Genomic DNA, 26,790 nt, shown 5'->3' on the forward strand with positions numbered 1-26,790 from the left:
TTAATTCAAATACAACCGCCAAAGAATACAACACTAACAAATCCGTAAGCTGTCCTTTTAACATCTAGAAGACGTTTAAAAAACCTTTAAACAGAAGGATCTCAGGTTAAAGTCACTACTGAGAGAAGTTATTAGTTTTAAATCACCAAAGGATCGATTTACAGTCTTTAGAATACAGAGAGAAAGGCTAATACCACTTCTGGCTGTGACTGCAGCTATCCAGCTCTGAAAATGAAACTAAATCACACCCTGCAGCAAACAGCCTAAAACGAAAGTAAAAAAACTGACAGACAGCCCAGCTCCACCCACTATCTGACATCACTGCAGTAATAAACACCCATTTCTTAAAGGTACACCCACTACAGATATTTATACACACACCCATTTATAAACACCCATTTCTTAAAGGTACTCTCACATGACACACGTCATGGGCACCCGCTACTCAGCGGGGTCTCACTTGCTCGCCTGTGACACTCCACCCCGGCGACATCCCTCTCCTCTAGGGTACCAGTCACGTTCAGGGCCCTCTGCTCGGGCATGGTGAGAGACTGGCCCCTCCAGTCTTCTCCTGCTCCCAACGGTTGTACCCGGGGTGGGGGGGGGGGGTGAGCAAACACAAACAACGGCACCATAAGACGGCCCGACGCAAGTAGCCCAGGGAATGGGTGGATGGTGGCCTCAGTGGCCAAGGCACCCGCCCATGGCGAATGGCATCGGTGCTGGCATGTGGGGCAGGGTGGGGGTTCGGCTATCCCCTGAGGAGAGGGGGCAAGGGCCGAATTACGGGTGTGTGGGGGGGGGTTAGTGACAGGGACAACAGCCGACTCACCCTGGCTGCCCTGAGGAGATCGTGGCATTTATTCTGCACTGCATGCCAGTCCGGACGACGTTTACCACGGTGCTGACCACTACTCCCACCTGCACCCAAGCACGGCGGATGGCTGGTCCTGGTGGCCTTCCTCCCGGATCGGGATATAGGGCCATCTGCCTCTCCTCCACGCGTCCAGGAGGGTGTCCAGCTCAGCGTCCCTGAACCGTGGCACTGTTCTCCTTCCAGCCATCTTGTTGGCTGGGACGGTGTGTGTGGACAGATGGATCGTTTAAGTGTGGTTGCGGCTTGTGAGTCTCATGTGTGCCAATGACAGACAGAATCTGGCGTCGTTTCCATGGAGTTGATTGTGTTCCCCGTGGCGACAGTGCTAGCCCATTTAAAGTAGCTGAATCGGTGCAGCTGTTGCGCCATTTTTTCTGTCGAAAAGCGCCACACTTCCTCCGCTGGCATCAACACTCAGCCTCAGAAATGGAGAACCAGCCCGAAGTGTTCCCTCCAGGACTGAATAGCGTGTGATTTGTGTGTTGATTCGGGGCACTATTCAGAAAGCAATCAGGACATGCAAATGAGGCAGCACTCTGCCAGCGCGAAATGAGAGCAATTCCCTGCCCAGCGGGCGTTCTAGCCATTGGTGCTGGAGTTAGCGGCAAAGAGCCTGGCAACTGGAACTGTTTTTATACACTGCACTTACCGCACACTCACTGCAGCCCCAAAATGGTTCACAGAAGACTTGCCCCCCAAGGTCAGAAGTCCAAGGTGGACCCACGGCTCCATGCCAGTGAGGAGCAAAGGGATACCCTCTTCCCCAGGGTGGGCCGCAGTCTCAAGCCTGCCCTCCTGAACACTGCCTGAGAGATGGTGGAGAGGCAGTCAGCACTGCCAGCCACACCAGGGGGAAACAGTTGGTGATCCTGAGGGGTGGGGCTCATTGGTGAGGTCTCTTCCCTGAGAGGAGCAGAGAACCAGGAAGGGCTCCAAAGGCCACGGTGCAGGTACCCTCTGGTTGGGGCGAGCTCTGTTAATCTCCTGCGTCCTCTGTAGTGGGGCAGAGCTTCTGAGGAGTGCCAAGACCTGGTTGGACCCTGATTGAGCTTCGCCACCTCCATCCCCTTGATGATACAGCTGGGGCATGAGGGTGTCTTGCTTAATAAGGGGATCAGCGGTTACGGGGAGAAGGCAGGGGAATGGGGATGAGAAAATATCAGCCATGATTGAATGGCGGAGCAGACTTGATGGGCCGAGTGGCCTAATTCTGCTCTGATGTCTTATGGTCTTCATAGATTTCATAGAATTTACAGTGCAGAAGGAGGTCATTCGGCCCATCGAGTCTGCACCGGCCCTTGGAAAGAGCATCCTACCCAAGCCCACACTATCCCCGTAATCCCACCTAACCGTTTTGGCATTAAGGGCAATTTATCATGGCCAATCCACCTAACCTGCACATCTTTGGACTGTGGGAGGAAACCGAAGCACCCGGAGGAAACCCACGCAGACACGGGGAGGATGTGCAGACTCCGCACAGACAGTGACCCAGCAGGGAATCGAACCTGGTACCCTGGATCTGTGAAGAAACTGTGCTAACCACTATGCTACCGTGCTGCCCCAACTATGCTACCGTGTCGTATGGTCTTATGGTGTCCAGGTGGGCAGTCTGGGTGGGCTCCCAGATGACCGGAGGCCTTCTGAGCAGCAATCAGCAGTGAACAGCCCGGAGCCTGTAAGTAACACCAAATGGGTGGGTTTAAATCTACATGCTACAGCAATGGCGGTCTGAGTCAGGCCACCCCAATCTCGAAGGGGGCAACCCAAGCCCACGGACTTGGCACCAAGTCACTCTCCACTACTGCCCCCAGCCTGGTCAACCACCCCCCAGCAAGCCCGACAATATTTCAGGCTTTTTTCTCGCGTCCCACTCCCCCCTGTGCTGCCCAGGCCCAGCCTGTAACTACTTGCACAGATTCATGCCCACGGGACGTCCACCTAAGAAAGGTGCAGCATCGCAGAGAAGCCAAACATGAAGTGTCCAAGCCGTTAATGAGATTTAAATCCAGGCAAATGACGGTTTTGCAAGGATCTGCCAGCACAGGGCGTAAACATCGATATCGCCACCAGCGAGGGACTGGAGCATGGCACCAGATTCAGCACCAGCTGCAAAGGGTTTTTTTCATTTCACGCGATTCTCCGCCCGATCGTGATTCTCACTTCCAGCATCACGTAGCAGTGAATCCAGCCCCACATTTGCTTCTCTATAAATCACTTTAAATCTGTGCTCTCTTGTTTTCGATCCTTTTATGAGTGGGAACAGTTTCTCCCTATCTACTCTGATTAACACCCTCATGATTTTGAACATCTCAATCAGTTCTCCTCACAGTCTCCTTCTGTCCAAGGGGAACAGTCCCAGCCTCTCCAATCTCGCCTCATCACTGAAGTTTCTCATCGCTAGAACCGTTCCTGCAACCCTCTTCTGTTCTCTCTCCAAAATGTTCACATCCTTCCTATAGTGGTGCCCAGAACTGTACACAATATTCCAGCTGAGCTATAACTAGCATCTTGTATAAGTTTAGCATAACCTCCTTGCTCTTGTACTCTACATCTCTATTAATAAAGCCAGCATACTATTTGCCACCTCCAATGATCTATGCACATGTACTTCCAGGTACCTCTGCACCTGCGCCTATTTTCAAATTTTACACCTTATTTTCTATTGTCTGTCCATGTTCTTCCTACCATCTCTGCATTTAACTTCATCTGCCAGCCAACAGCCCACACTTGGAGTATAGGGTTCAATTCTGGTCGCCACACTACCAGAAGGATGTGGAGGCTTTAGAGAGGGTGCAGAAGAGATTTACCAGAATGTTGCCTGGTATGGAGGGCATTAGCTATGAGGAGCGGTTGAATAAACTCGGTTTGTTCTCACTGGAACGAAGGAGGTTGAGGGGCGACCTCATAGAGGTCTACAAAATTATGAGGGGCATAGACAGAGTGGATAGTCAGAGGCTTTTCCCCGGGGTAGAAGGGTCAATTACTAGGGGGCATAGGTTTAAGGTGAGAGGGGCAAGGTTTAGAGTAGATGTACGAGGCAAGTTTTTTACGCAGAGGGTAGTGGGTGCCTGGAACTCGCTACCGGAGGGGGTGGTGGAAGCAGGGACGATAGTGACATTTAAGGGGCATCTTGACAAATACATGAATAAGATGGGAATAGAAAGATACGGACCCAGGAAGTGTAGAAGATTGTAGTTTAGTCGGGCAGCATGGTCGGCACGGGCTTGGAGGGCCGAAGGGCCTGTTCCTGTGCTGTACATTTCTTTGTTCTTTGTTCTTTGTTCACACCACACCAACCTGTCTATGTCCTTTTGAAGTTCCATACTGTCACAATTTACAATATTTCCAAGTCTCATGTCATCTGCACATTTTGAAATTGTCCCCTGCACAACAAGATCTAGATAATTAATATATATCAGGAAAAGCAAGGGTTCAAATACTGGGAACTCCACTACAAACCGTCCTCCAGCCCCAAAAATATCCATTGACCATTACTCTCTGCTTCCTGTTATTCAGCCAATTTTGTGTCCACGTTGCTACTGTCCCTTTTATTGCATGAGTTATAATTTTTCTCAAAAGGTCTGTTGTGCGGCACTGCATTGAATGTCCCCTGATATCCATGCACACCACATCAACAGCATTGCCTCATTGAATCTCTCTGTTACATCCTCAAAAAACTCCAACAACTTAGTAAAGCAAATTTCTCCTTTAGAAATCTATGCTGGCTCTTTCTAATAAACCCACATTTTTCCATGTGACTAATTTGAATAATTGTTTCTTGAAGCCTGCGCACCACTGATGTTAAACTGACTGGTCTGGAATTGCTGGGACTATCCTTACAACCTTTTTTGAACAGGGGTGGAACATTTTCAATTCTCCAGTCCTCTGACACCTACCCTGAGCCGAGAGAAGACTGGAAGATTATGGCCACCAATTACCATTCTCATTTCCTTTAATATTTTTGGATGCCTCCCATCTGATGGCTTGTCCACTGTCAGTACCAATAGTCTATTCAACATTTCCTCCTTATCAATTTTGAACCCTTCTCGGGACACAGTTTCCTCGTCTGTCTCCAAGTCCTGGGCAGCATCTACCTCCTTTGTAAAGGAGTGTTTAAAGTATTCATTTAGTACCTCAGCCATGCCCCACAGCCTCCAGTATAAATTCCCTTTTCAGTCCCTAACTTTCCCGATTACTTTTACTTCCCTTTTACTATTTACTTGCCATCGAAGACTTTGTGATTCCACCTTTATGTTGGCTACCAGTCTTTTTCATAACCCTTCTTTGCTTCTCTGATGAGCTGTATCACCTCCCTCAGGACCTTCTGTATTCCTCTTGATTCACATGTTATGGGTCAGGGTTTAGAGAACCCCAAAGTGTATCATGGAGTTCCCCTGACCCACACTTTTAATAGATTGTGGTATGGGGAGCACACGGCCCACTCTACAGGTGTGGTACAGCAGAAATGGAAAAGTATTTTTTAAAAGCAAAACAACGTTTATTCTATGAACTCAAGTTAACCTTTTTAAAACATACAGTGAACATCTTAGCAACCATCAATTCAAATACAACGCCCAAACAATACACTAAGTAATGCATACGCTGTCCTTTTAACATCCAGAAGACTTACAAAAAACATAACCTTTAACAGAAGCACGTTAGGTTAAAGTCACTACTCAGAACATTTATAATTCTGAATTCACCAAATGATCAAGAGATAGTCTTTTGATGGCAGAGAGATCAACAGTACACCTGCTCTGTCTGGCTTCAACTCCAAGACTGAAAACGAAACTAAAACACACCCTGCAGCCTGCTCAAAAACAAAAGTAATTTGGATTTCGGCGGCAGCGGTGCGCAGGGGCCTTCTTGGAGGTGAGTAGTGTATTTAAAAACCTTACCTTTACAGGAGCAGCCCTTTGGATTTCGGCGGCAGCGGTGCGCAGGGGCCTTCTGGGAGGTGAGTAGTGTATTTAAAAACCTTACCTTTACAGGAGCAGCCCTTTGGATTTCGGCGGCAGCGGTGCGCAGGGGCCTTCTGGGAGGTGAGTAGTTAGTTTAAAAAGCCTTGCCTGGTCCCGTGTCTGTTCTTCTTTTCTGTTTTATTTGTTTTTATATAAGGCGGGAACCGGAAGTTCGACCTCTGGCAAGTCCCCCCCCCCCCAACCAATAAATTCAGGTGGAGAGGAAACCCGAGACACTACACGTGTAGTGTCTCCCACCCGCCCTCCTCCTCTAACCTAATAATAAGACCCATTGGTGTAAGGTAAGTGCCATATTATATTATTATATTATTAGCATTGTGCAGGTCAAGGATCGGTGGTGGAGGAGCAGTCTCTGTCAGCGAGAGAACCTGAGAACATCTCAGACACTCAGAAGGTAAGTAAGTGATTTTTACTTTTATACCTTTTTTCAAATTGTGTGTGTCGGGGGGAAACTGAAGTGACATCACAGAAAAGCTGTGACCTGAGTGGCTGGTTGGGATTCTAACCTAAATTTAAAAAAAAAATTTTTTTTGAGTATTTGGGAACTAATTAAACATAATAACTTAATTATAATTTAGAGGATATCTAAGCCAGAGATCGGAGAGTATTATAGTTAGCTATCGCATTTCTATTAGAAATCTAGCACTAGGAAACAGATAGTTGACAGTAACTTTGCAATTTAAAAAAAAAAAAAGTATTAAAAAAAAAAAGACAAATTTTAATTTTAATTAATTGACGCAATGTCAGTTAGAGGGGTGCTGTGCTCTGACTGTGAGATGTGGCAGGTCCGGGAGGCTTCCAGCGTCCCGGATGGCTTCATCTGCAGAAAGTGCACCCAACTGCAGCTCCTCACAGACCGCATGGTTCGGTTGGAGCAGCAATTGGATGCACTTAGGAGCATGCAGGTGGCGGAAAGCGTCATAGATCGCAGTTATGCAAGTGTGGTCACACCCAAGGTGCAGGCAGAGAAATGGGTGACCACCAGAAAGGGCAAGCAGTCAGTGCAGGAATCCCCTGTGGTTGTCCCCCTCTCGAACAGATATACCCCTTTGGATACTGTCGGGGGGGATAGCCTATCAGGGGAAAACAGCAGCAGCCAGAGCAGTGGCACCACGGCTGGCTCTGATGTTCAGAAGGGAGGGTCAAAGCGCAGAAGAGTAATAGTAATAGGGGACTCTATAGTCAGGGGCACAGATAGGCGCTTCTGTGGACGTGAAAGAGACTCCAGGATGGTATGTTGCCTCCCTGGTGCCAGGGTCCAGGATGTCTCCGAACGGGTAGAGGGAATCCTGAAGGGGGAGGGCAAACAGGCAGAGGTCGTTGTACATATTGGTACTAACGACATAGGCAGGAAGGGGCATGAGGTCCTGCAGCAGGAGTTCAGGGAGCTAGGCAGAAAGTTAAAAGACAGGACCTCGAGGGTTGTAATCTCGGGATTACTCCCTGTGCCACGTGCCAGTGAGGCTAGAAATAGGAAGATAGAGCAGACAAACACGTGGCTAAACAGCTGGAGTAGGAGGGAGGGTTTCCGTTTTCTGGACCACTGGGAGCTCTTCCGGGGCAGGTGTGACCTGTATAAGATGGACGGGTTGCATCTAAACCGGAGAGGCATAAATATCCTGGCCGCGAGGTTTGCTAGTGTCACACGGGAGGGTTTAAACTAGTATGGCAGGGGGGTGGGCACGGGAGCAATAGGTCAGAAGGTGAGAGCATTGAGGGAGAACTAGGGAATAGGGACAGTGTGGCTCTGAGGCAGAGCAGACGGGGAAAAGTTGCTGAACACAGCGGGTCTGGTGGCCTGAAGTGCATATGTTTTAATGCAAGGAGCATTACGGGTAAGGCAGATGAACTTAGAGCTTGGATTACTACTTGGAACTATGATGTTGTTGCCATTACAGAGACCTGGTTGAGGGAAGGGCAGGATTGGCAGCTAAACGTTCCAGGATTTAGATGTTTCAGGCGGGATAGAGGGGGATGTAAAAGGGGAGGCGGAGTTGCGCTACTTGTTCGGGAGAATATCACAGCTATACTGCGAGAGGACACCTCAGAGGGCAGTGAGGCTATATGGGTAGAGATCAGGAATAAGAAGGGTGCAGTCACAATGTTGGGGGTATACTACAGGCCTCCCAACAGCCAGCGGGAGATAGAGGAGCAGATAGGTAGACAGATTTTGGAAAAGAGTAAAAACAACAGGGTTGTGGTGATGGGAGACTTCAACTTCCCAATATTGACTGGGACTCACTTAGTGCCAGGGGCTTAGACCGGGCGGAGTTTGTAAGGAGCATCCAGGAGGGCTTCTTAAAACAATATGTAAACAGTCCAACTAGGGAAGGGGCAGTACTGGACCTGGTATTGGGGAATGAGCCCGGCCAGGTGGTAGATGTTTCAGTAGGGGAGCATTTCGGTAACAGTGACCATAATTCAGTAAGTTTTAAAGTACTGGTGGACAAGGCTAAGAGTGGTCCGAGGATGAATGTGCTAAATTGGGGGAAGGCTAATTATAACAATATTAGGCGGGAAGTGAAGAACATAGATTGGGGGCGGATGTTTGAGGGCAAATCAACATCTGACATGTGGGAGGCTTTCAAGTGTCAGTTGAAAGGAATACAGGACAGGCATGTTCCTGTGAGGAAGAAAGATAAATACGGCAATTTTCGGGAACCTTGGATGACGAGTGATATTGTAGGCCTCGTCAAAAAGAAAAAGGAGGCATTTGTCAGGGCTAAAAGGCTGGGAACAGACGAAGCCTGTGTGGCATATAAGGAAAGTAGGAAGGAACTTAAGCAAGGAGTCAGGAGGGCTAGAAGGGGTCATGAAAAGTCATTGGCAAATAGGGTTAAGGAAAATCCCAAGGCTTTTTACACTTACATAAAAAGCAAGAGGGTAGCCAGGGAAAGGGTTGGCCCACTGAAGGATAGGCAAGGGAATCTATGTGTGGAGCCAGAGGAAATGGGCGAGGTACTAAATGAATACTTTGCATCAGTATTCACCAAAGAGAAGGAATTGGTAGATGTTGAGTCTGGAGAAGGGGGTGTAGATAGCCTGGGTCACATTGTGATCCAAAAAGACGAGGTGTTGGGTGTCTTAAAAAATATTAAGGTAGATAAGACCCCAGGGCCTGATGGGATCTACCCCAGAATACTGAAGGAGGCTGGAGAGGAAATTGCTGAGGCCTTGACAGAAATCTTTGGATCCTCGCTGTCTTCAGGGGATGTCCCGGAGGACTGGAGAATAGCCAATGTTGTTCCTCTGTTTAAGAAGGGTAGCAAGGATAATCCCGGGAACTACAGGCCGGTGAGCCTTACTTCAGTGGTAGGGAAATTACTGGAGAGAATTCTTCGAGACAGGATCTACTCCCATTTGGAAGCAAATGGACGTATTAGTGAGAGGCAGCACGGTTTCGTGAAGGGGAGGTCGTGTCTCACTAACTTGATAGAGTTTTTCGAGGAGGTCACTAAGATGATTGATGCAGGTAGGGCAGTAGATGTTGTCTATATGGACTTCAGTAAGGCCTTTGACAAGGTCCCTCATGGTAGACTAGTACAAAAGGTGAAGTCACACGGGATCAGGGGTGAACTGGCAAGGTGGATACAGAACTGGCTAGGCCATAGAAGGCAGAGGGTAGCAATGGAGGGATGCTTTTCTAATTGGAGGGCTGTGACCAGTGGTGTTCCACAGGGATCAGTGCTGGGACCTTTGCTCTTTGTAGTATATATAAATGATTTGGAGGAAAATGTAACTGGTCTGATTAGTAAGTTTGCAGACGACACAAAGGTTGGTGGAATTGCGGATAGCGATGAGGACTGTCTGAGGATACAGCAGGATTTAGATTGTCTGGAGACTTGGGCGGAGAGATGGCAGATGGAGTTTAATCCGGACAAATGTGAGGTAATGCATTTTGGAAGGGCTAATGCAGGTAGGGAATATACAGTGAATGGTAGAACCCTCAAGAGTATTGAAAGTCAAAGAGATCTAGGAGTACAGGTCCACAGGTCATTGAAAGGGGCAACACAGGTGGAGAAGGTAGTCAAGAAGGCATACGGCATGCTTGCCTTCATTGGCCGGGGCATTGAGTATAAGAATTGGCAAGTCATGTTGCAGCTGTATAGAACCTTAGTTAGGCCACACTTGGAGTATAGTGTTCAATTCTGGTCGCCACACTACCAGAAGGATGTGGAGGCTTTAGAGAGGGTGCAGAAGAGATTTACCAGAATGTTGCCTGGTATGGAGGGCATAAGCTATGAGGAGCGATTGAATAAACTCGGTTTGTTCTCACTGGAACGAAGGAGGTTGAGGGGCGACCTGATAGAGGTATACAAAATTATGAGGGGCATAGACAGAGTGGATAGTCAGAGGCTTTTCCCCAGGGTAGAGGGGTCAATTACTAGGTGGCATAGGTTTAAGGTGAGAGGGGCAAGGTTTAGAGTAGATGTACGAGGCAAGTTTTTTACGCAGAGGGTAGTGGGTGCCTGGAACTCACTACCGGAGGAGGTAGTGGAAGCAGGGACGATAGGGACATTTAAGGGGCATCTTGACAAATATATGAATAGGATGGGAATAGAAGGATACGGACCCAGGAAGTGTAGAAGATTGTAGTTTAGTCGGGCAGTATGGTCGGCACGGGCTTGGAGGGCCGAAGGGCCTGTTCCTGTGCTGTACATTTCTTTGTTCTTTGTTCTTTGTTCTTTGTAAAAAGCTGACAGACAGCCCAGCTCCACCCACTCTCTGACATCACTGCAGTAGTAAACACCCATTTCTTAAAGGTACTCTCACTACAGATATTTATATACACACCCATTTATAAACACCCATTTCGTAAAGGTACTCTCACATGACACTCAACTGTATTTTATGCCTGGCACCTGGCATAAGCATTTTTTCCCCCTTATCTTAATTTCTATCTCCGTTTTCATCCAGTGAGCTGTGGATTTGTTTATCCTGCCTTTCCCTTATCGAGGGATATACCTTGACTGTCCAGATCATTTCTGTTTTGAAAGTAGCTCATTGTTCAGCTACAGTTTCTCCCGCCAACCTTTTGTTCCAATTTAACTGGCCCAGCTGCGTTCTTGCCCCATTGACTCTCCACAATTAATAATTTTTTACTCTGGTTTACCCATTATCCTTTTCTGTCATCCTAAACCTTGCGGTACAATGAGCATCGTCTCCTAAATATTCCCACATTGACACTTAATCTACTTGAAATAAACACAGAAAATGCTGGACCAACTCAGCGGGTATGGCAGCATCTGTGTAGAGAAACATAACTTATATTTCAAGTCCAAATGATCCTTCTACAGAACTACCATTTCCTAAAATCCCTACATTGCAGAAGGAGTCCATCCAGCCCATCGAGTATGCACTGGCACTACGAAAGAGCACCCTACCTAGGGCCATTCCCTCGCCCGATCCCCGTGACCCCACATAGGGGCAATTTATCATGGCCAATCCACCTATTCTGCACATGTTTGGACTGTGGGAGGAAACCGGAGCACACAGGCACGGGGAGACTCCGCACAGAAAATGACCCGATGTCGGAATCGAAACCAGGTCTCTGGCACTGTGGGGCAGCAGTGCTAACCACTGTGCCAGCGTGCCATCCAGGAATGCCTTGGTCTACTTGGCCCAACTAATTTCCAAGAACCACGTCTAACAGCGGCGCATCCTTTCTGGTTGGTCTGGACATACTGCTGGAGAAGATTTTCCTGAACATCATCTTGGAAAGTTTGCCCCTCCCAGCCCTTTACACTACCCCTGTCCCAGTCTACATTCCGGTATTTCAAATCCCCCACTATAACTATATAATGTTTGCATCTCTGTAATTTTCCTGCAGACTTTTTACTTCTTCATCCTTCTCACTAGTTGGTGGTCTATTGTCTACACCAAGCAATGTAACTGCACCCCTTTTGTTTCTTAACTCTAGCCAAATTGATTCTGTCCCTGAACCCTGTGGAACTTCCTCTTTCTCCAGCACTGCAATACTCTCCTTAACCAATACTGCCACCTCTCCCCCATTCCTTATTTAACACTCAGTCCTGTCCTTCTTTGAGTCAGATCTCTGTTATCGCCACAACATAACATTTTCACAATGCAATCTGTGCCTGTAACTCCCCAATCATATTTACTATACTCCATGCATTCACATACATGATGCAGGTGAGCAACAGAGATGATTGGGGAATAGATCAGACAGGAAAAGGCTTGGCAGATAAAAAATAATGACAAAGAGATGGGAAGGATGGAGGAAGAACTAGAGAAGGGAGAGAAGGGTGAGGAAGGAAAAGAGAGATAGGAAAGGAAAGTTTGAGGGAGAGGAGGTGAGAGAGAGGGAAGATAGGAGTAGAGAATGAGGGTGGAGGAATGGGAAAGAGTGGAGATATGGGGAAACAGGGGTTGGAATGTTTCAGAGTTGCAGAGTCAACAGCACCTTCCAAACCCGCGACTTTGGCACCAAGAGTGACAAGGGAAGCAAATGTTTGCAAGGTCCCTCCAAGCTATTCACCATCCTGACTTGGAAATATATTGGCCGTTCCTTCACTGTCACTGGGTCAAAATCATGGAACTCCCTCCCTAACAGCATGGTGGGTGACCTACACCTCATGGACTACAGCAGTTCAAGAAAGCCTTCGGAAGGGTAATTAGGGACGGATAATAGATGCTGATTGAGCGAGCAACGCCCATGAAGCTATCCCGAGAAACAATGAAAAAAGGAACAAACGGAATGATTTTCAGGGGTAAATTCAATTTGGAGAGTTTGACATTACTGCTGCAAGTAAGATGGTCAGAACTTGGAACCAAATGTACCAGGTTATAAGATCCATAGAAAAGTTGGGGAAAATGGTAGAGAGACGAGTAGTCTTAGTCATTGAGGATGAAATTACTTCAATGGTAAGCGAGGATATAGCAAGAAGCATGCAGGCAGTGGATTTTTATGGAGAGAACTAAAAAATAGGAAAGGATTTAATATATTAATTTTAGTTCTGTATCGGCCCTGCTAGTAGCTGTGAAGTGGTAGATTGCATAAATGCAGAGATTATAGACAAGCATGGAACAAAGACAGAGTGATTTGAATGGGGGATTTTAATGATATAGATTGGGATAAAATGATTGTCAAGAATGTAGGGAAATTAAATTTAGAAATGAATAATTAGCCAGATTTAATTAGCAGCTTAATGGTGTCTGAAAACATATTCAACAGTGATTATAAAATGAGAATTTAATGTTGCTTTTGAAAGGGAGAATCACAAAACAGCTATTAAGATTCTAAATTTAGGTAAGAGTGATTTCAATGCGGTGAGACAAAGACTATCCACAGTAAACATAGCAAATGTACCCAAGCTGAGAATGGAAAGAGCTAAAGTAACAATTTAAAATTCAATGTCGCTTCAATGTCTGTTCTGTTTTTTAACCATAGCCAGATATAAAAAATACCTCATGCTTGTTCAGGAAACCCCAGACTCCAGCCGTGATCTCCGCTGCAAAAATCACCAGCAGACATATGAAGAACTGGAGAAAGAAAGCCAACAGCATTAGCAGTGAACCATGATATATAACCCCTGGGGCACTCTAATCTTTAACTCCAGATGCACAACAATCCTGAGACCAAATGCAAACTGATCTTTGCCTGAAGCACACAGGGACTTTTGCCATTTACCAGCACTTGGCCTATAGCCTTGAAGGTTATTCTGTGTCAAGTGCTCATCCAAGATAAAGGATGGAGGCAACCCACTTCTGCCACCCTCCCAGGCAATGCATTCAAGACCATCACCACCCTCTGGGTAAAAGTTCCCCCTAAACCTCCTGTCCCTTTACACATCTTAGTGCAGACATGATGGGCCAAAGAGCCTCTTCTGCACCTTGTGATTCCGTGAAGTCATGGGACTATAACATATCCTGTTTATGTGGTATTGATTGACAGCACTTTAAGGTATGCCCCTCAAAAGTATATGAGCATCATATCACAACAACAGCACCTGACGCCAGAGACCCAACCTAACGCCATGAATTGGACACACATGGATTTGTGATCCTGGATTCACACTTACTCCTGAGCACTGACCCCAGAGAAAATTAATCTTAAACCCAGACACACACCAACCCCTTACCTCATACCCTTGATGTATGATAACACCAGACAAACAATGACCCCTGACCTCAGGCAAACATTGACTCCTGATTTTGCCACACACAACTCCTAACACGCGTGCGCATCAAACGCTGATTCCAGACACAGACCAACTCTGACCTCAGATGCAAAACCCACCTAATCCCAATGATGGACCAACCCCTGACACGCACCGACTGAATTCCAGGAGCACAATGATCGCCCCAGAGGCAGAGTGTCCGATAACCCCAGATTCACAACCAACCTTAATCCCATATACATACTGATGCCTGACCTCAGATTGTCATTGACCCCTGACCCCAGATACAATACCAGTCCTCAACCTGACTTACACAGACCCCTGATTCTGGATGCACACTGAACCTTGAGCCCCATGAACACACTAATCCCTTATCAAGGCACTTACAGACCTACCTCTGGTGCAAACTCACTGACCCCAGTGAAGCGCCAACCCATGATCCCTAATCCCTGACACACTTTGAGACCTGACCCAAGACACATACTGTACGTTGACTCCGGAGTTTAGGCATACTTACTGCTCCAAGTAAACACTGTGATTCCTGCACTGCTCCACAACATCCAAGAAATCCCACCAGCATCATCAGGGCCCCAGTGACAATCAGTGTATACACGCCTAGAAAAATAGCAACACAGAATGAGACGGGGGAAGAGACAGGATAACACACTGAGTCAGGGCTGGGCTGGGAGGCAGGGAAAGATGGAGAGAGGGAGAGAGGATAGGAGAGCAAGTGGAAGAGAGGGAGTGAAGGGCAGGACAAGAGGGGGAGGGAGGGAGTGGGAGAGAATGGGATAGAGAGAGGAGGTAGAGAAGGAAATAGAAATGGAAGGTGAAAGGAAGGAGACAGGAAGGGAAGGAGGGAGAGCCAGGCATGATAAAATGAAGCTCTAAACTTCCTCCTTGAGGATCCGGAAGAAATTCTGCAGCTGCTTCTGGTCTCCATCCAGTTCCACACGCAAGGCGGAGACAGCGTGGCCAATGACAGGAAATGAATGGCACAGCTGCAGGGGTACCTGCATTCCACACACTACACCTTCTTCCCCAAGTCCATGAATTCAAATTTGAAGCCCATGAAATAAAAGGGACCATGGCAGCATGGGTATTGAGCTGGCTGGGTGACAGGAAGCACAGAGTGGTGGGAAAATGTTTCTCGGGTGTGAAGAAGTTGAACATTAGGGTTCTCCAGAACAGTACTCGGATTACTGCTTTTCTTGATCTATTTTTTTAAAATAAATTTAGAATACCCGATTTTTTTTTTCTAATTTAGTGTGGGCAATTCACCTACTCTGCACATCTTTATGTTGTTGGGGCGAAACCCACGCAAGCATGGGGAGAATGTGCAAACTCCACACGGACAGTGGCCCAGGGCCGGGATTGAACCTGGATCATTGGCGCCATGAGGCAGCAGTGCTAACCACTGCACCACTGTGTTTTTATCTATATTACTGACCTAGATATGGATCACATATGCTCCAGTTCCAGACACAACACTTTCGGAAGGAAAGGATGGAGAGGGAGATTTCCCAGAATGGATGAGGGAATTACTAGATTAAGTTTGGAGAAACTGGGGTTGTTCTCCTTTGAGTGAAGGAGATTTTGCCGAGATGGACCTTCAGATAAAGTACACATAGGAATAGCTTTCCTATTGACCGATAGTACAGGAATTAGGAGTCACAAATATAACGTTTGGGCATGAGTTACAGAGGGGTATGAGGAAGAGATTTTTTACACAGTGAGTGGTAATGGCTTGAATCGCATCACGATGAGGGTGGTAGAAGTGGAGTTTGTAAGGCTCCTGCCTGTTGATTCCCTTATTTCCCCTTTCTTTATTTGTGTCGTTATCATTTAGATCCATGGATGCTAAATGGTCATGTGTCTTTAAGTCAAGCAGCAGTGAGAATGAGGAATTCAAGAAGTTGCAACATAGTATATGGTGCTGTTAGTGTTCGAACAGAGAACTCAGACTTCTTGGTACCTGAAAGATGGGATGGGACTCAGTTTGATTGGTTGTTGGTGGTCAATGAATTTGCCAAAAAGCCATATACTGCCCACTAATAGGTGGTGATTAGATCTCCCTGAGTGGGATGATTTCCAGAGACCTAACAAAAGCAGAATTGAGACTTGAACACACAGGGACAAGGACCGACTCTTTGTATTCTCTTGTCTCTCTCCCTCCCTTTCTCTCTCCAGAAAGACAGTGAGTTGATGTATTTCTGAACCTTCAGAGAACCTGAATGAATGATTCAAACGTGAAACCATTGCAGGCTGCGAACGGAGACCTGGATCTGAGGGCTTACTTTGAAGGAAGGTCTGCTTAAAGACAACCATCTGGAACAAAGACTCTATTTCCTTTTACTTATCATTTTCACCTCTCTCCTTCCCTATGTGTCCATCTGTCTTTGTGTGTACGTGTGCATAGAGGGTGGGGGGGGGGGACACGAGACAATTTAAAGTGGGTATTAGGAATTAGCTAATAGTTAACCAGTTGTACTTTCTGTATATATCATTATACTTCTTATTATAAATAAACAGTAATTGTGTTTACAAACCTGGTGACTGTAATTATTGGCCAGCCAAGCGGCAAAGACGTTCGGTACTTTTCTAAGAATTATTGGTTAATTCACTTGTGAATTAAGGTCAAGTGGGGCTGGAATTGAGCACGCACTAGCCCAGGGGGTCGTAACAAGATGATAAATGAGTTCAAAAACAAATTGGATTTGGATTTGAGGCAGGGCTAGAGTGTTAGAGCAGAGGGAATGACGCTGACTGGATTGCTCGACAGAGAGTCAGCAGGGAATTGCAATTTCAAAACCTGCAGATGAGAAAATTTAGACCTGTTGTGAACTGTCAGGATGCTAGTGTTAAACTTCAAGAGGCAGGCAGATAAAATTTAATGCAGAGATGTGTGAAATCATTTGGTCGGGTTGGGAGAATGCGGAAATATAAAATCATATAAAATAAAATTGTAAAGAGGATCCCGGGGTTATATGTGGATCATTGAAGGTGGTTGGACAGTCTCACAAACTGGTGAAAAACTAAGGCATATCACATTTTGAGCTTTCTGAATTGATGGAGAGCGTTCTGGTAAAGGTTTATAAAACACTGATCCAGTAACTGTGGACATACATCTAAAGGATTGTGTTATGTATCTGGGAAGACATTCCTGCTGGTTCTGCATCACGTGATGTGCAGTGACATCAGCAGAATGCTTGCGAGTGCTTTGAGCAGATCGCTATCTTTGATTGTATGAGCAACATCCTTAATAAACCTCTCATCGTGTTTTACAAGATTCACGAATGTGGGCTCCTCCATAACTTTTCTCTTTGTGGCAACAAAGAAATATAACAGATTGGTTGAAGGATTAGGGAGGAGGTGAGGAAACGTATTTTCGTCCAGCAGGTGACTGTGGTCTGGGACTGCCTGAAAGGCCAGGAAGCCCTCATTCATTTTCACTGTGACTGGACTTGCCCTTCAAGTCCCCGAAACTCCAGAGCTATGGACCAAGTACTCAGAAATTGCATGAGGTTGGGTGGCTCATTTCTTTTTCCCAGCACAGACATGATGGGTGGAGTGGCCTACTACTATCCCATAGATCGTTTTACATTTTCCAAATTTTCTACTTATCTGAAAAAGAGGAATGTGCAGGGTTGCGGGGAGAGGGCAGTGGAGGGGCAGTATGTGAATTGCTCTTTCAGAGAGGCAGCAACCTTCCTTGGGTAGTAGCCCGATCCAAGGCAGAAGCTTACAAATTGGCCAAGAAAAGTAATAGGTCTGAGGATTGAGAGCAGTTTAGAATTCAAAGAAGGACGAAGGGATTGATTAAGAAGGGGAAAGTACAGTACGAAAAGAAACTTGCAGGGAACATAAAGACTGACACTAAGTTTCTATAGATATGTGAAGAGGAAGAGATTGGTAAAGACAAATGTAGGCCCCCTACAGACAGAAACAGGGGACTGCATAATAAGGGACAAAGAAATGGCTGAGCAATTAAATACATACTTTGGTTCTGTCTTCACAAAAGAGGACACAATTCAGATACCAGAAATGTTGGAGACTGAAACGTTTAGTGAGAGGGAAGAACTGAGGGAGATCAACATTAGTAGAGAAATGGTGCTGGGAAAACTGATGGGATTGAAGGCGGATGAATACCCAGGGCCTGAGAATCTGCATCCAAGAGTATTTAAGGAGGTGGTTCTGGAAATAGTGGATGCATTGGTGGTCACCTTCTGGGATTCTATAGACTCTAGAACAGCCCCTGCAGATTGGAGGGTAACTCACATCACTCCGATATTCAAAAACGGAGGTAGAGAGAAAGCAGAGAATTATAGACCAGTAAGCCCAACATCGGGAGTGGGGAAAATTCTTGAATCCATTATCCATGCAGCGAAGATTTACCAGACTGATTCCAGGGATGGCGGGACTGTCATATGAGGAGAGATTGATTAGGTTGGAATTATTCTCGCTCTAGTTCAGAAGAATAAGGGGGGATCTCATAGACATAGACACTTATAAAATTCTAACAGGACTAGACAGGGTAGATGCAGGGAAGATTTCCCAATGGTGGGTGTGTCCAGAACCAGGGGTCACAGTGTGATGATTCAGGGTAAACCATTTCGGGCAGAGATGAGGAGACATTCCTTCACACAAAGAGTGGTGAGCCTGTGGAATTCATTGCCACAGGAAGTAGTTGGTGCTGAAACGTTGAATATATTCAAGAGGCAGCTGGATATAGCACTTGGGGGAGAATGGGATCAAAGGCTATGGGGAGAAAGCAGGACAGGGCTATTGAGTTGGATGATCAGCCATGATCGTGATGAATGGCGGAGCAGGCTCGAACAGCCAAAAAGCCTTCTCCTGCTTCGATCTTCTATGTATTATTATGGGCGAGGTTTAGAGAACACCAAAGAGTATCATGGAGTTCACCTGACCCACAACTTTGAATAGGTTTTGGTTATGGGAAGCACAAGTGCCCACTTTACAGGTGTGATGCAACAGAGATCTAAAGTATGTTTAAACAAGAACAATGTTTATTCTATGAATCCAGTTAACAATTTATAAACACACAGTAAATATGTTATCAACTACTAACATTGATACCCCCCCAAAGATACAATACTCTATAGGTAACCCTGAGTAACTTTCCTAACAGCATACATAAGACAAAAACCCTTTTCAACAAAGACAGTAGGTTTGCATTCCTTACAGAAACAGATATTACTTGAAATCATCAAGTGATCTGGAGACATTCTTTAGCAGGCAGAGAGAAACCAAAATACACCTCCTTGGTTTGAATGCAGCTCTCCAACTGAAAACGCAACTAAAACTGAGAGCCAAAAACAGCTTCCAGCTCAAAACGAAAGTAAAAAGCAGAGCCAGAGCCCAGCTCCACCCACACAATTACATCACTGCAGCCACTTGAGAAGACAAACATTTCTTAAAGTGACATTCCCACAATACCTCCCCCCAAGAAACAAAAAATAAACCAGCAACTTTAAGATGGTTTCATTTTTCACCTTTTCACTTACTTTCAAGCAAAATTGACAATAAATATACCTTTTTGTAGACAAAAACAAAACATGGAAACATTTATAAAAACACAGTCCATTTTAGCTCTTCTTCCTGCAACTGGAATCCTTCTCGATTGACAGTCTCTTTGGACAAGAAGGTCCCTGCACGATCCGTCCATTTCTCTACGCCTCGGCATTTCGCTTTAAGGTCAGATACTTTAGTTCAATCCGATCACAGAGCCCCTTGTAATTCTCGAACAAAGGAGCATTAGTTAACACAGCCTTCAAGCCTTCAAATGTCTGTTTATACTCCGCTATCCACTGAAATTTGCTACGTTCCTTTAGTTACGTTCTGTCAGTGAAGTGACCACACTGCTAAAGTTCGACACAAATTTCTGGTAAAATCCACTCATGCCAAGAAATCGCATTATTTCTCTTCGTGTCGAGGGTACTAGAAACTCCCCAATAACTTTTGTTTTCACATCCCATGGGACCATTCGGCCCTGTCCGATTGTATGGACAAGGACAGTGACTTGGGCTTTTCCACATTCACTTTTCGTTGGGTTTATCACCAAACCCGCCTCCTGAAGTCGATCAAATAACTCCATCAGATGCTTCAAATGTTCTTCCCATGTCTGATTAAAAATTATCAGATTGTTGATGTATACCACACAATTGCGTAATCCTGAAACGGCTTGTTAGTTCACTGTTGAAATGTGGCTGGGGCGTTTTTCATGCCAAATGGCATAACTTTGAATTGGTATATACCATCTGGAGTCACAAAAGCTGAAATCTCCTTCGCCCTTTTGGATAAAGGTGCCTGCCAGTAACCTTTAAATAAATCCAGTTTAGAAATAAAAGCTGATTGTTCCACTTTCTCAATGCAATCCTCCAAACGTGGGATAGGATAAGAGTCCGTTCTTGTAACTGCATTAACCTTTCTATAGTCCACATGCATTGCCACCTTCAGTGATCGGTGGACATGCATGCCCAGATCTCTCTGCCTGTCAGTACTCGCAAGAGTTCTACTAATTATTGTGTAATTCCTACATGCATTGGACCTTCCAAAGTGCATTACCTCACATGTCTAATAGAAACTTACAAGATAATGAATGGCTTAGATAGGGTGGACGTAGGGAAGTTGTTTCCATTAGCGGGGAGACTAGGACCCGGGGGCACAGCCTTAGAATAAAAGGGAGTGACTTTAGAACAGAGATGAGGAGAAATTTCTTCAGCCAGAGAGTGGTGGGTCTGTGGAATTCATTGCCACAGAGGGCGGTGGAGGCCGGGACGTTGAGGGTCTTTAAGACAGAAGTTGATAAATTCTTGATTTCTCGAGGAATTAAGGGCTATGGAGAGAGAGCGGGTAAATGGAGTTGAAATCAGCCATAATTGAATGGTGGAGTGGACTCGGTGGGCCGAATGGCCTTACTTCCGCTCCTATGTCTTATGGTCTTATGTCGGGATTAAACGCCAACTGCCATTTCTCTGCCCAAGACTCCAACCAGTTTATATCATGCTGTATCCTCTGACAATCCTCTTGCCTGTCCGCAACTCCACAATTTTTGTGTCATCCGCGAACGTACTAATCAGACCATCTACATTTTCCTCCAAATCATTTAAATACACACCGAACAACAAAGGTCTCAGAACTGATCTCTGTGGAACGCCACTAATCACAATCTTCCATTCAGAAAAGTACCCTTCTACTGCTACCCTCTGTCTTCTGTGCCCAAGCCAGTTCTGTATCCAACTTGCCAGCTCTCCACTGATCCCATGTGATGTCACCTTTTGTGCCATCTACCATGAGGTACCTTGTCAAAGGCTTTACTGAAGTCCATGTATACAACATCTACTGCCTTTCCCTCATTGAGCATCTTTGTCACTTCCTCGAAAAACTTGATCAAATTAGTGAGGTACGACCGCCCCTTCACAAAACCATGCTGTCCGTCACTAATAAGTCCATTTGTTTCCAAATGTGAGTAAATCCTGTCTCTAAGAATCTTTTCCAATAATTTGCCTACCACTGATGTAAGGCTTATAATTTCCTGGATTATCTCTGCTGGTTTTCTTAAACAATGGAACAACATCGGCTACTCTCCAGTCCTCTGGAACCTGTAGCCAATGAGGATACAAAGATTACTGTCAATGCCCAGCAATTTCCTCCCTTGCCTCCCGCAGTATTCTGGGGGTAGATCCTATCAGGCCCAGGGGATGTATCCACTGCTTTTTAAGATGCCCAACGCCTATTCTTTATTGATATCAACATGACTCAGAATATCTACACACTCTCCCCATATTCCTCATCCACCAAGTCCTTCCCTTTGGTGAATACTGAGGCAAAGTATTCATTTAGTATCTCTCCCATTTCCTCTTGTTCCATCCATAGATTCCCTCCAATAACATTGAATGGATCAACCCTTTCTCTGGCAACCCTCTTGCTCTTTACATATGTATAAAACGCCTGAGGATTTTCTTCAATCCTGTTTGCCAACGACATTTCATGACCCCTTTCAGCCTTCGTAACTCCTACCTTAAGTTCCTTCCTACTTGCATTATGTTCTTCAAGGGCTTCATTTGTTCTAAGCCTGTTAGACCTTACGAATGCTTCCATTTTCTTTTTGACAAGATTCATAATATCCCTCGTTATCCAGCGTTCCCTGTACTTGCCACCCTGATCTCTCATCCTCACAGGTACATACGGGCCTGAATTCTAATCAACTGACATTTGAAAGTCTCCCACAAACAGCCTTGCCCAACACTCTCCAGATCCTGCCTAATGCTGTTGTAATTAGCCTTCCCCCAGTCTAACACCTTCGCCTGGGGAACACTCTTGTCCTTTTCCATAAGCAGCTTAACACTTATGAATTATGATCACTGTTACCTAAATGATCTACTGAAACTTCGATCACCTGGCCAGGCTCATTCCCCAGTATCAGGTCTAATATGGCCCGTTCCTGAGTTGGGCTATTTATAAATTGTTTCAAGAAACCGTCCTGGGCGCTCCTTACAAATTCTGCTCCATCCATGCCTCTAGGAGTAAGTGTGTCCCAGTAAATATAGGGAAAGCTAAAATCACCCATCATGACAACCCTATTGTTTATGCATCTTTCCAAGATCTGTCTGCATATTTGCTCCTCTATCTCCCGCTGGCTGTTAGGGGATCTGTAGTAAACCCCCAACATTGTGACAGCACCCTTCCTATTCCTGAGCTCGACCCAGATTGCCTCGCTGCTTGAACCCTCCAAGGTGTCCGCCCCTAGCACACCTGTGATATTCTCCTTTTGCATCCCCCTCTATCCTGCCTGAAGCATCTAAATCCTGGAATGTTTAGTTGCCAATCCTGTCCCTCTTTCAACCAAGTTTCTGTAACAGCAACAATATCAGAATTAATGTACTAATCCAAGCTCTAAGTTCTTCTGTCTTGATGTGTTGGGTGTTCTGGATCACATACAGGTCACCAACACTTGAAGTAGTGCAACACTTTTTATTAAAAGGTTAACTATTTAAACATACTTGAACTGTGGGTAAATACGATACCAGCTTTAACAAAAGACCTTTGCTTTGTCCTAACCAGTTGATGCACTCAGCACATGGTGAATGTCTGTGTTGCAGGTTGTGAGCTCTGTGATCCTAGCTAGCTGCTACTGGAATGAGCGGGAATTCTGATGTCCCTTGTCTTTACAGTGCGCGTGCTCTCACTGGTTGCCAGAATCCTTTCGAGGCGTCAAGTTTGGTGAAGAGCTTCGCACGAGCCATCTCGCATGTGATCTCTTTGCGCTTGGGTATTGGGTAATGCTCCCTCATTATGTTGCGATTCAGATCCTTTGGATCAATGCAGATTCTGAGCTCGCCGGAAGGCTTCTTTACGCACACCATGGAACTGACACAGTCGGTTGGTTCCGTAACTCTGGAGATCACTCCTTGGTCATGGAGGTCCTGCAGCTGCTGCTTGAGGCGGTCCTTGAGGGGTGCTGGGACTCTGCGAGGTGCATGCACCACAGGTGTGGCGTTCTGTTTGAGTATGATCTTGTAAGTATACGGGAGCATGCCCATGCCTTCGAAGACGTCACGGTGCTGGTCGATGATGGCATTGAGTTGCGCCCTGAAGTCCGCATCCTGGAAGTCAAATGTGTCATCAGGAGAGATAGAGTGAACTCTTTGAACGAGGTTTAGCAATTTGCACGCCTGTGCGCCAAGCAGAGAGTCCTTCGAGGAGCCCACGATCTCGAAAGGAAGGATGGCTTTTCGTGACTTGTGCGTCACTTTGAGTTGGCATGAGCCGGTAGCAGGAATGATGTTGCCATTGTAGTCCAATAGCTGGCAGGCCGATGGAAGAATGGTTGGTTTGACACGAAGGCTTTGGAAAGCAGACCACGCCATGAGATTGGCGGAGGCACCAGTGTCCAGGTGGAATCGTATTTGGGACCGGTTGACCGTCAGGGTGGCACACCACTCATCGTCTGGATCGATGCTGTATACTGACAGCGGCTGGTGTCTTTGCTTCAGGGACAGCTTGTTTTTCGTTTCAACACCGACTCGAAAAGGCGCCTTCGGGTCTTCAGTGACACTGCTGTGTGGGAGGTCGGAATCGGACTCGGTGACCGTGGGTTGAATTACCCGAACATTCCTGCGAGGCTGGCTGAAGCGATATGAATTGGAAGGCTGAGCTGCTCGACAGCAGGCATCATAGTGGCCAAGTCTTCCACATCGTAGGCATTGTCGAGATTTTGCGGGGCATTGCCGCTTTAAATGGGTGGAGCCACAGTTGCCGCACGTCGTGACATCAGCACGTTCGCTACTCCACCGTGCATGCGCGGTGCGGTCGTGCGTGGTGCGCGCCTGCGCATTACGTTCCTCAACGTCACCGTCCCGTCGTTTGGTGCATACAAGCGCGGGAGTCCGTGAAACGTGCGCAAAATGGCCGCCCTCATCCAGGCTGAAGCCCTGGAGGTGTTCAATCACTTGGACCCGTTCCGCCTCGTGGGGAGCTTGCCGCGCCGTTTCAGCCGCTTGTAAAAGGGAGTACCGACTGGTGGCATTTTCATGTAGGACACAGGTCTCGATGGCGGTCGCTAGGGTGAGTTGCTTTACTTTGAGGAGCTGCTGACATAGGGGGTCGGACTGAACACCGAAAACGATCTGGTCGTGTATCATGGAGTCGGAGGTGGGCCCGTAGCTGCAAGATTACGCAAGGATGCGGAGGTGCTTAAAAAGGATTGGAAAGGTTCGTCCTTGCCCTGCAAATGCTGCTGGAACATGTAGCATTCGAAACTTTCATTCACCTCTACGCTGCAGGGATGTGTCAAATTTGAGGAGAACCATCTTGAACTTCGTCTTGTCTTCGTCATCTGCAAAGGTGAGAGAGTTGAAAATACGGATGGCATGATCCCCGGCCGTGGAGAGGAGAAGAGCAATCTTTCTGGTGTCCGAGGTGCCCTCCCTGTCCGTGGCTTCGAGGTAGAGCTGGAAGCGCTGTTTGAAAATCTTCCAGAGCGGCGGCGGCGGGCTGATGTTGTCCATGTTGCAGAATGACGGAATGCTGGCGGAACGCAGATCACTTGCAGGTAGGTCTAAGAAGTGCTGGTATGCAACCACTCCTGGTATCATGATGCGTTGGGTGTTCTGGATCACATACAGGTCACGAACACTTGAAGTAGTGCAACACTATTTTATTCAAAGGTTAACTATTTAAACATACTTGAACTGTGGGTAAATACCAGCTGAACGATACCAGCTTTAACTAAAGACCTTTGCCTTGTCCTAACCAGTTGATGCACTCAGCACATGGTGAATGTCTGTGCTGCAGGCTGTGAGCTCTGTGCTCCTAGCTAGCTGCTACTCGAATGAGCGGGCACTCTGATGTCCCCTAGCTTTGTAGTGCGTGTGCTCTCACTGGTGATTGGCTGCAGTGTTGTGTATGTTGATTGGGCCCACTGTGTGTCCATCAGTGTGTGGCTGCACCATGATATACTGGTGTATATTATGACATGTCTTACCTGAAATACCCCTCGCATTGAAACTAATGCACTTCAGCCCACCAGCCCTTCTGTGTTGACCAGCCACTTCCTGCCTGCTCTTCCACTTAATCTTACTGGCCTTAGTCTGTAGCTCTCCCTCAGTTATTTCTCCCACTGACCGATTGCTCTGGTTCCCACCCCCTGCCATACTAGGCAGTTCAATCTGTTTATCTGCCTTACACTTTTCTCCTCACTAGCTTTTGTTTCTATCACCTCTGTAGATATAGCATTTACAGTGCCCATCGAGTCCACACTGACCCCTGGAAAGAGCACCCCAAACCTCCACCCTATCCCTGTAATCCAGCAACCCCGCCCAACCTTTTTGGACACTATAGACAATTTATCATGGCCAATCCTCCTAACCTGCACATCTTTGGACTGTGGGAGGAAACCGGAGCACCCAGAGGAAACCCACGCACACACGGGGGGAACGTGCAGACCCCGCACAGACAGTGACCCAAGCCGGGAATCAAACCTGTGAAGCAACTGTGCTACCATGCTGCCTGATGCACTATCAATTACTACAAAAACGAGAGTAGTGAATAAACAAGGCTTTATTGAGCAAAGATGTTGTGCCTCCTGTAGCTGCTACCAGAATGCGAGCAGCTCCGGTGAGCACACACATTTATACGTCGCCTACTGGGCGGAGCCAGCAGGCAGGGATTTACCCATGTACCTCTAGTACAGGAGCCTTACCATACTACATCTAATATACAGGTATTACATCTAATATACAGATAGTGGTGACTACCACATTCACCCCCTGTTACAAAAGAGACCGGCGAGGGTGGTGGAAAAATTTACAGTTCAGGCAAAATTTACAGGTTCAGTCGGTCGGGTGCCTTGATCCTCCGCTGTGATCGCCTCTGTCCCGGTGGTGATGTGGGCGCCAACTTGGTCACCTATGACTCCGGGAGCGTGTTGTCCTCGTCTTCATCGCCCCCTAGTGGAACCAGTGGGAGGACGGATCGTCCTGGGGCAGGGGCTGTGGTGAGGTGTGCTGGGGGGGTGGGCCGTGGGTGGGGATCCAGCTGGTGCCAGGTCCTGGAGGGAGACTGTGTCCTGGCGCCCGTCAGGGTGCGCCACGTAGGCGTACTGCGGGTTCGCGTGCAGTAGTTGTACTCTTTTGACAAATGGGTCGGCCTTGTGGGTCCGCACGTGTTTGTGGAGGAGGACAGGTCCAGGAGCTGCTAGCCATGTTGGGAGCGAAACCCCGGAGGTGGACCTCCTGGGGAAGGCAAGGAGACGTTCATGGGAGATTTC

The 26,790-nt window shown here is 46.8% G+C and overlaps 1 protein-coding gene across 1 annotated transcript in view; it reads right to left on the reverse strand.

Annotated features, from left to right (window-relative positions):
* Positions 1-26,790, reverse strand: part of LOC140393988 (CD9 antigen-like) — a 383,521-nt gene that overhangs the window by 51,330 nt on the left and 305,401 nt on the right. The window contains exons 3-4 of the mRNA XM_072480714.1: positions 14,518-14,615; positions 13,288-13,362 (exon numbers count right to left, since the gene is read on the reverse strand). Coding sequence (XP_072336815.1) covers positions 13,288-13,362; positions 14,518-14,615 — 173 coding nt within the window. The remainder of the gene's footprint in view (positions 1-13,287; positions 13,363-14,517; positions 14,616-26,790) is intronic.

The sequence above is a fragment of the Scyliorhinus torazame genome, chromosome 17 (genome assembly GCF_047496885.1).
Source record: "Scyliorhinus torazame isolate Kashiwa2021f chromosome 17, sScyTor2.1, whole genome shotgun sequence".
NCBI classification, from domain to species: domain Eukaryota; kingdom Metazoa; phylum Chordata; class Chondrichthyes; order Carcharhiniformes; family Scyliorhinidae; genus Scyliorhinus; species Scyliorhinus torazame.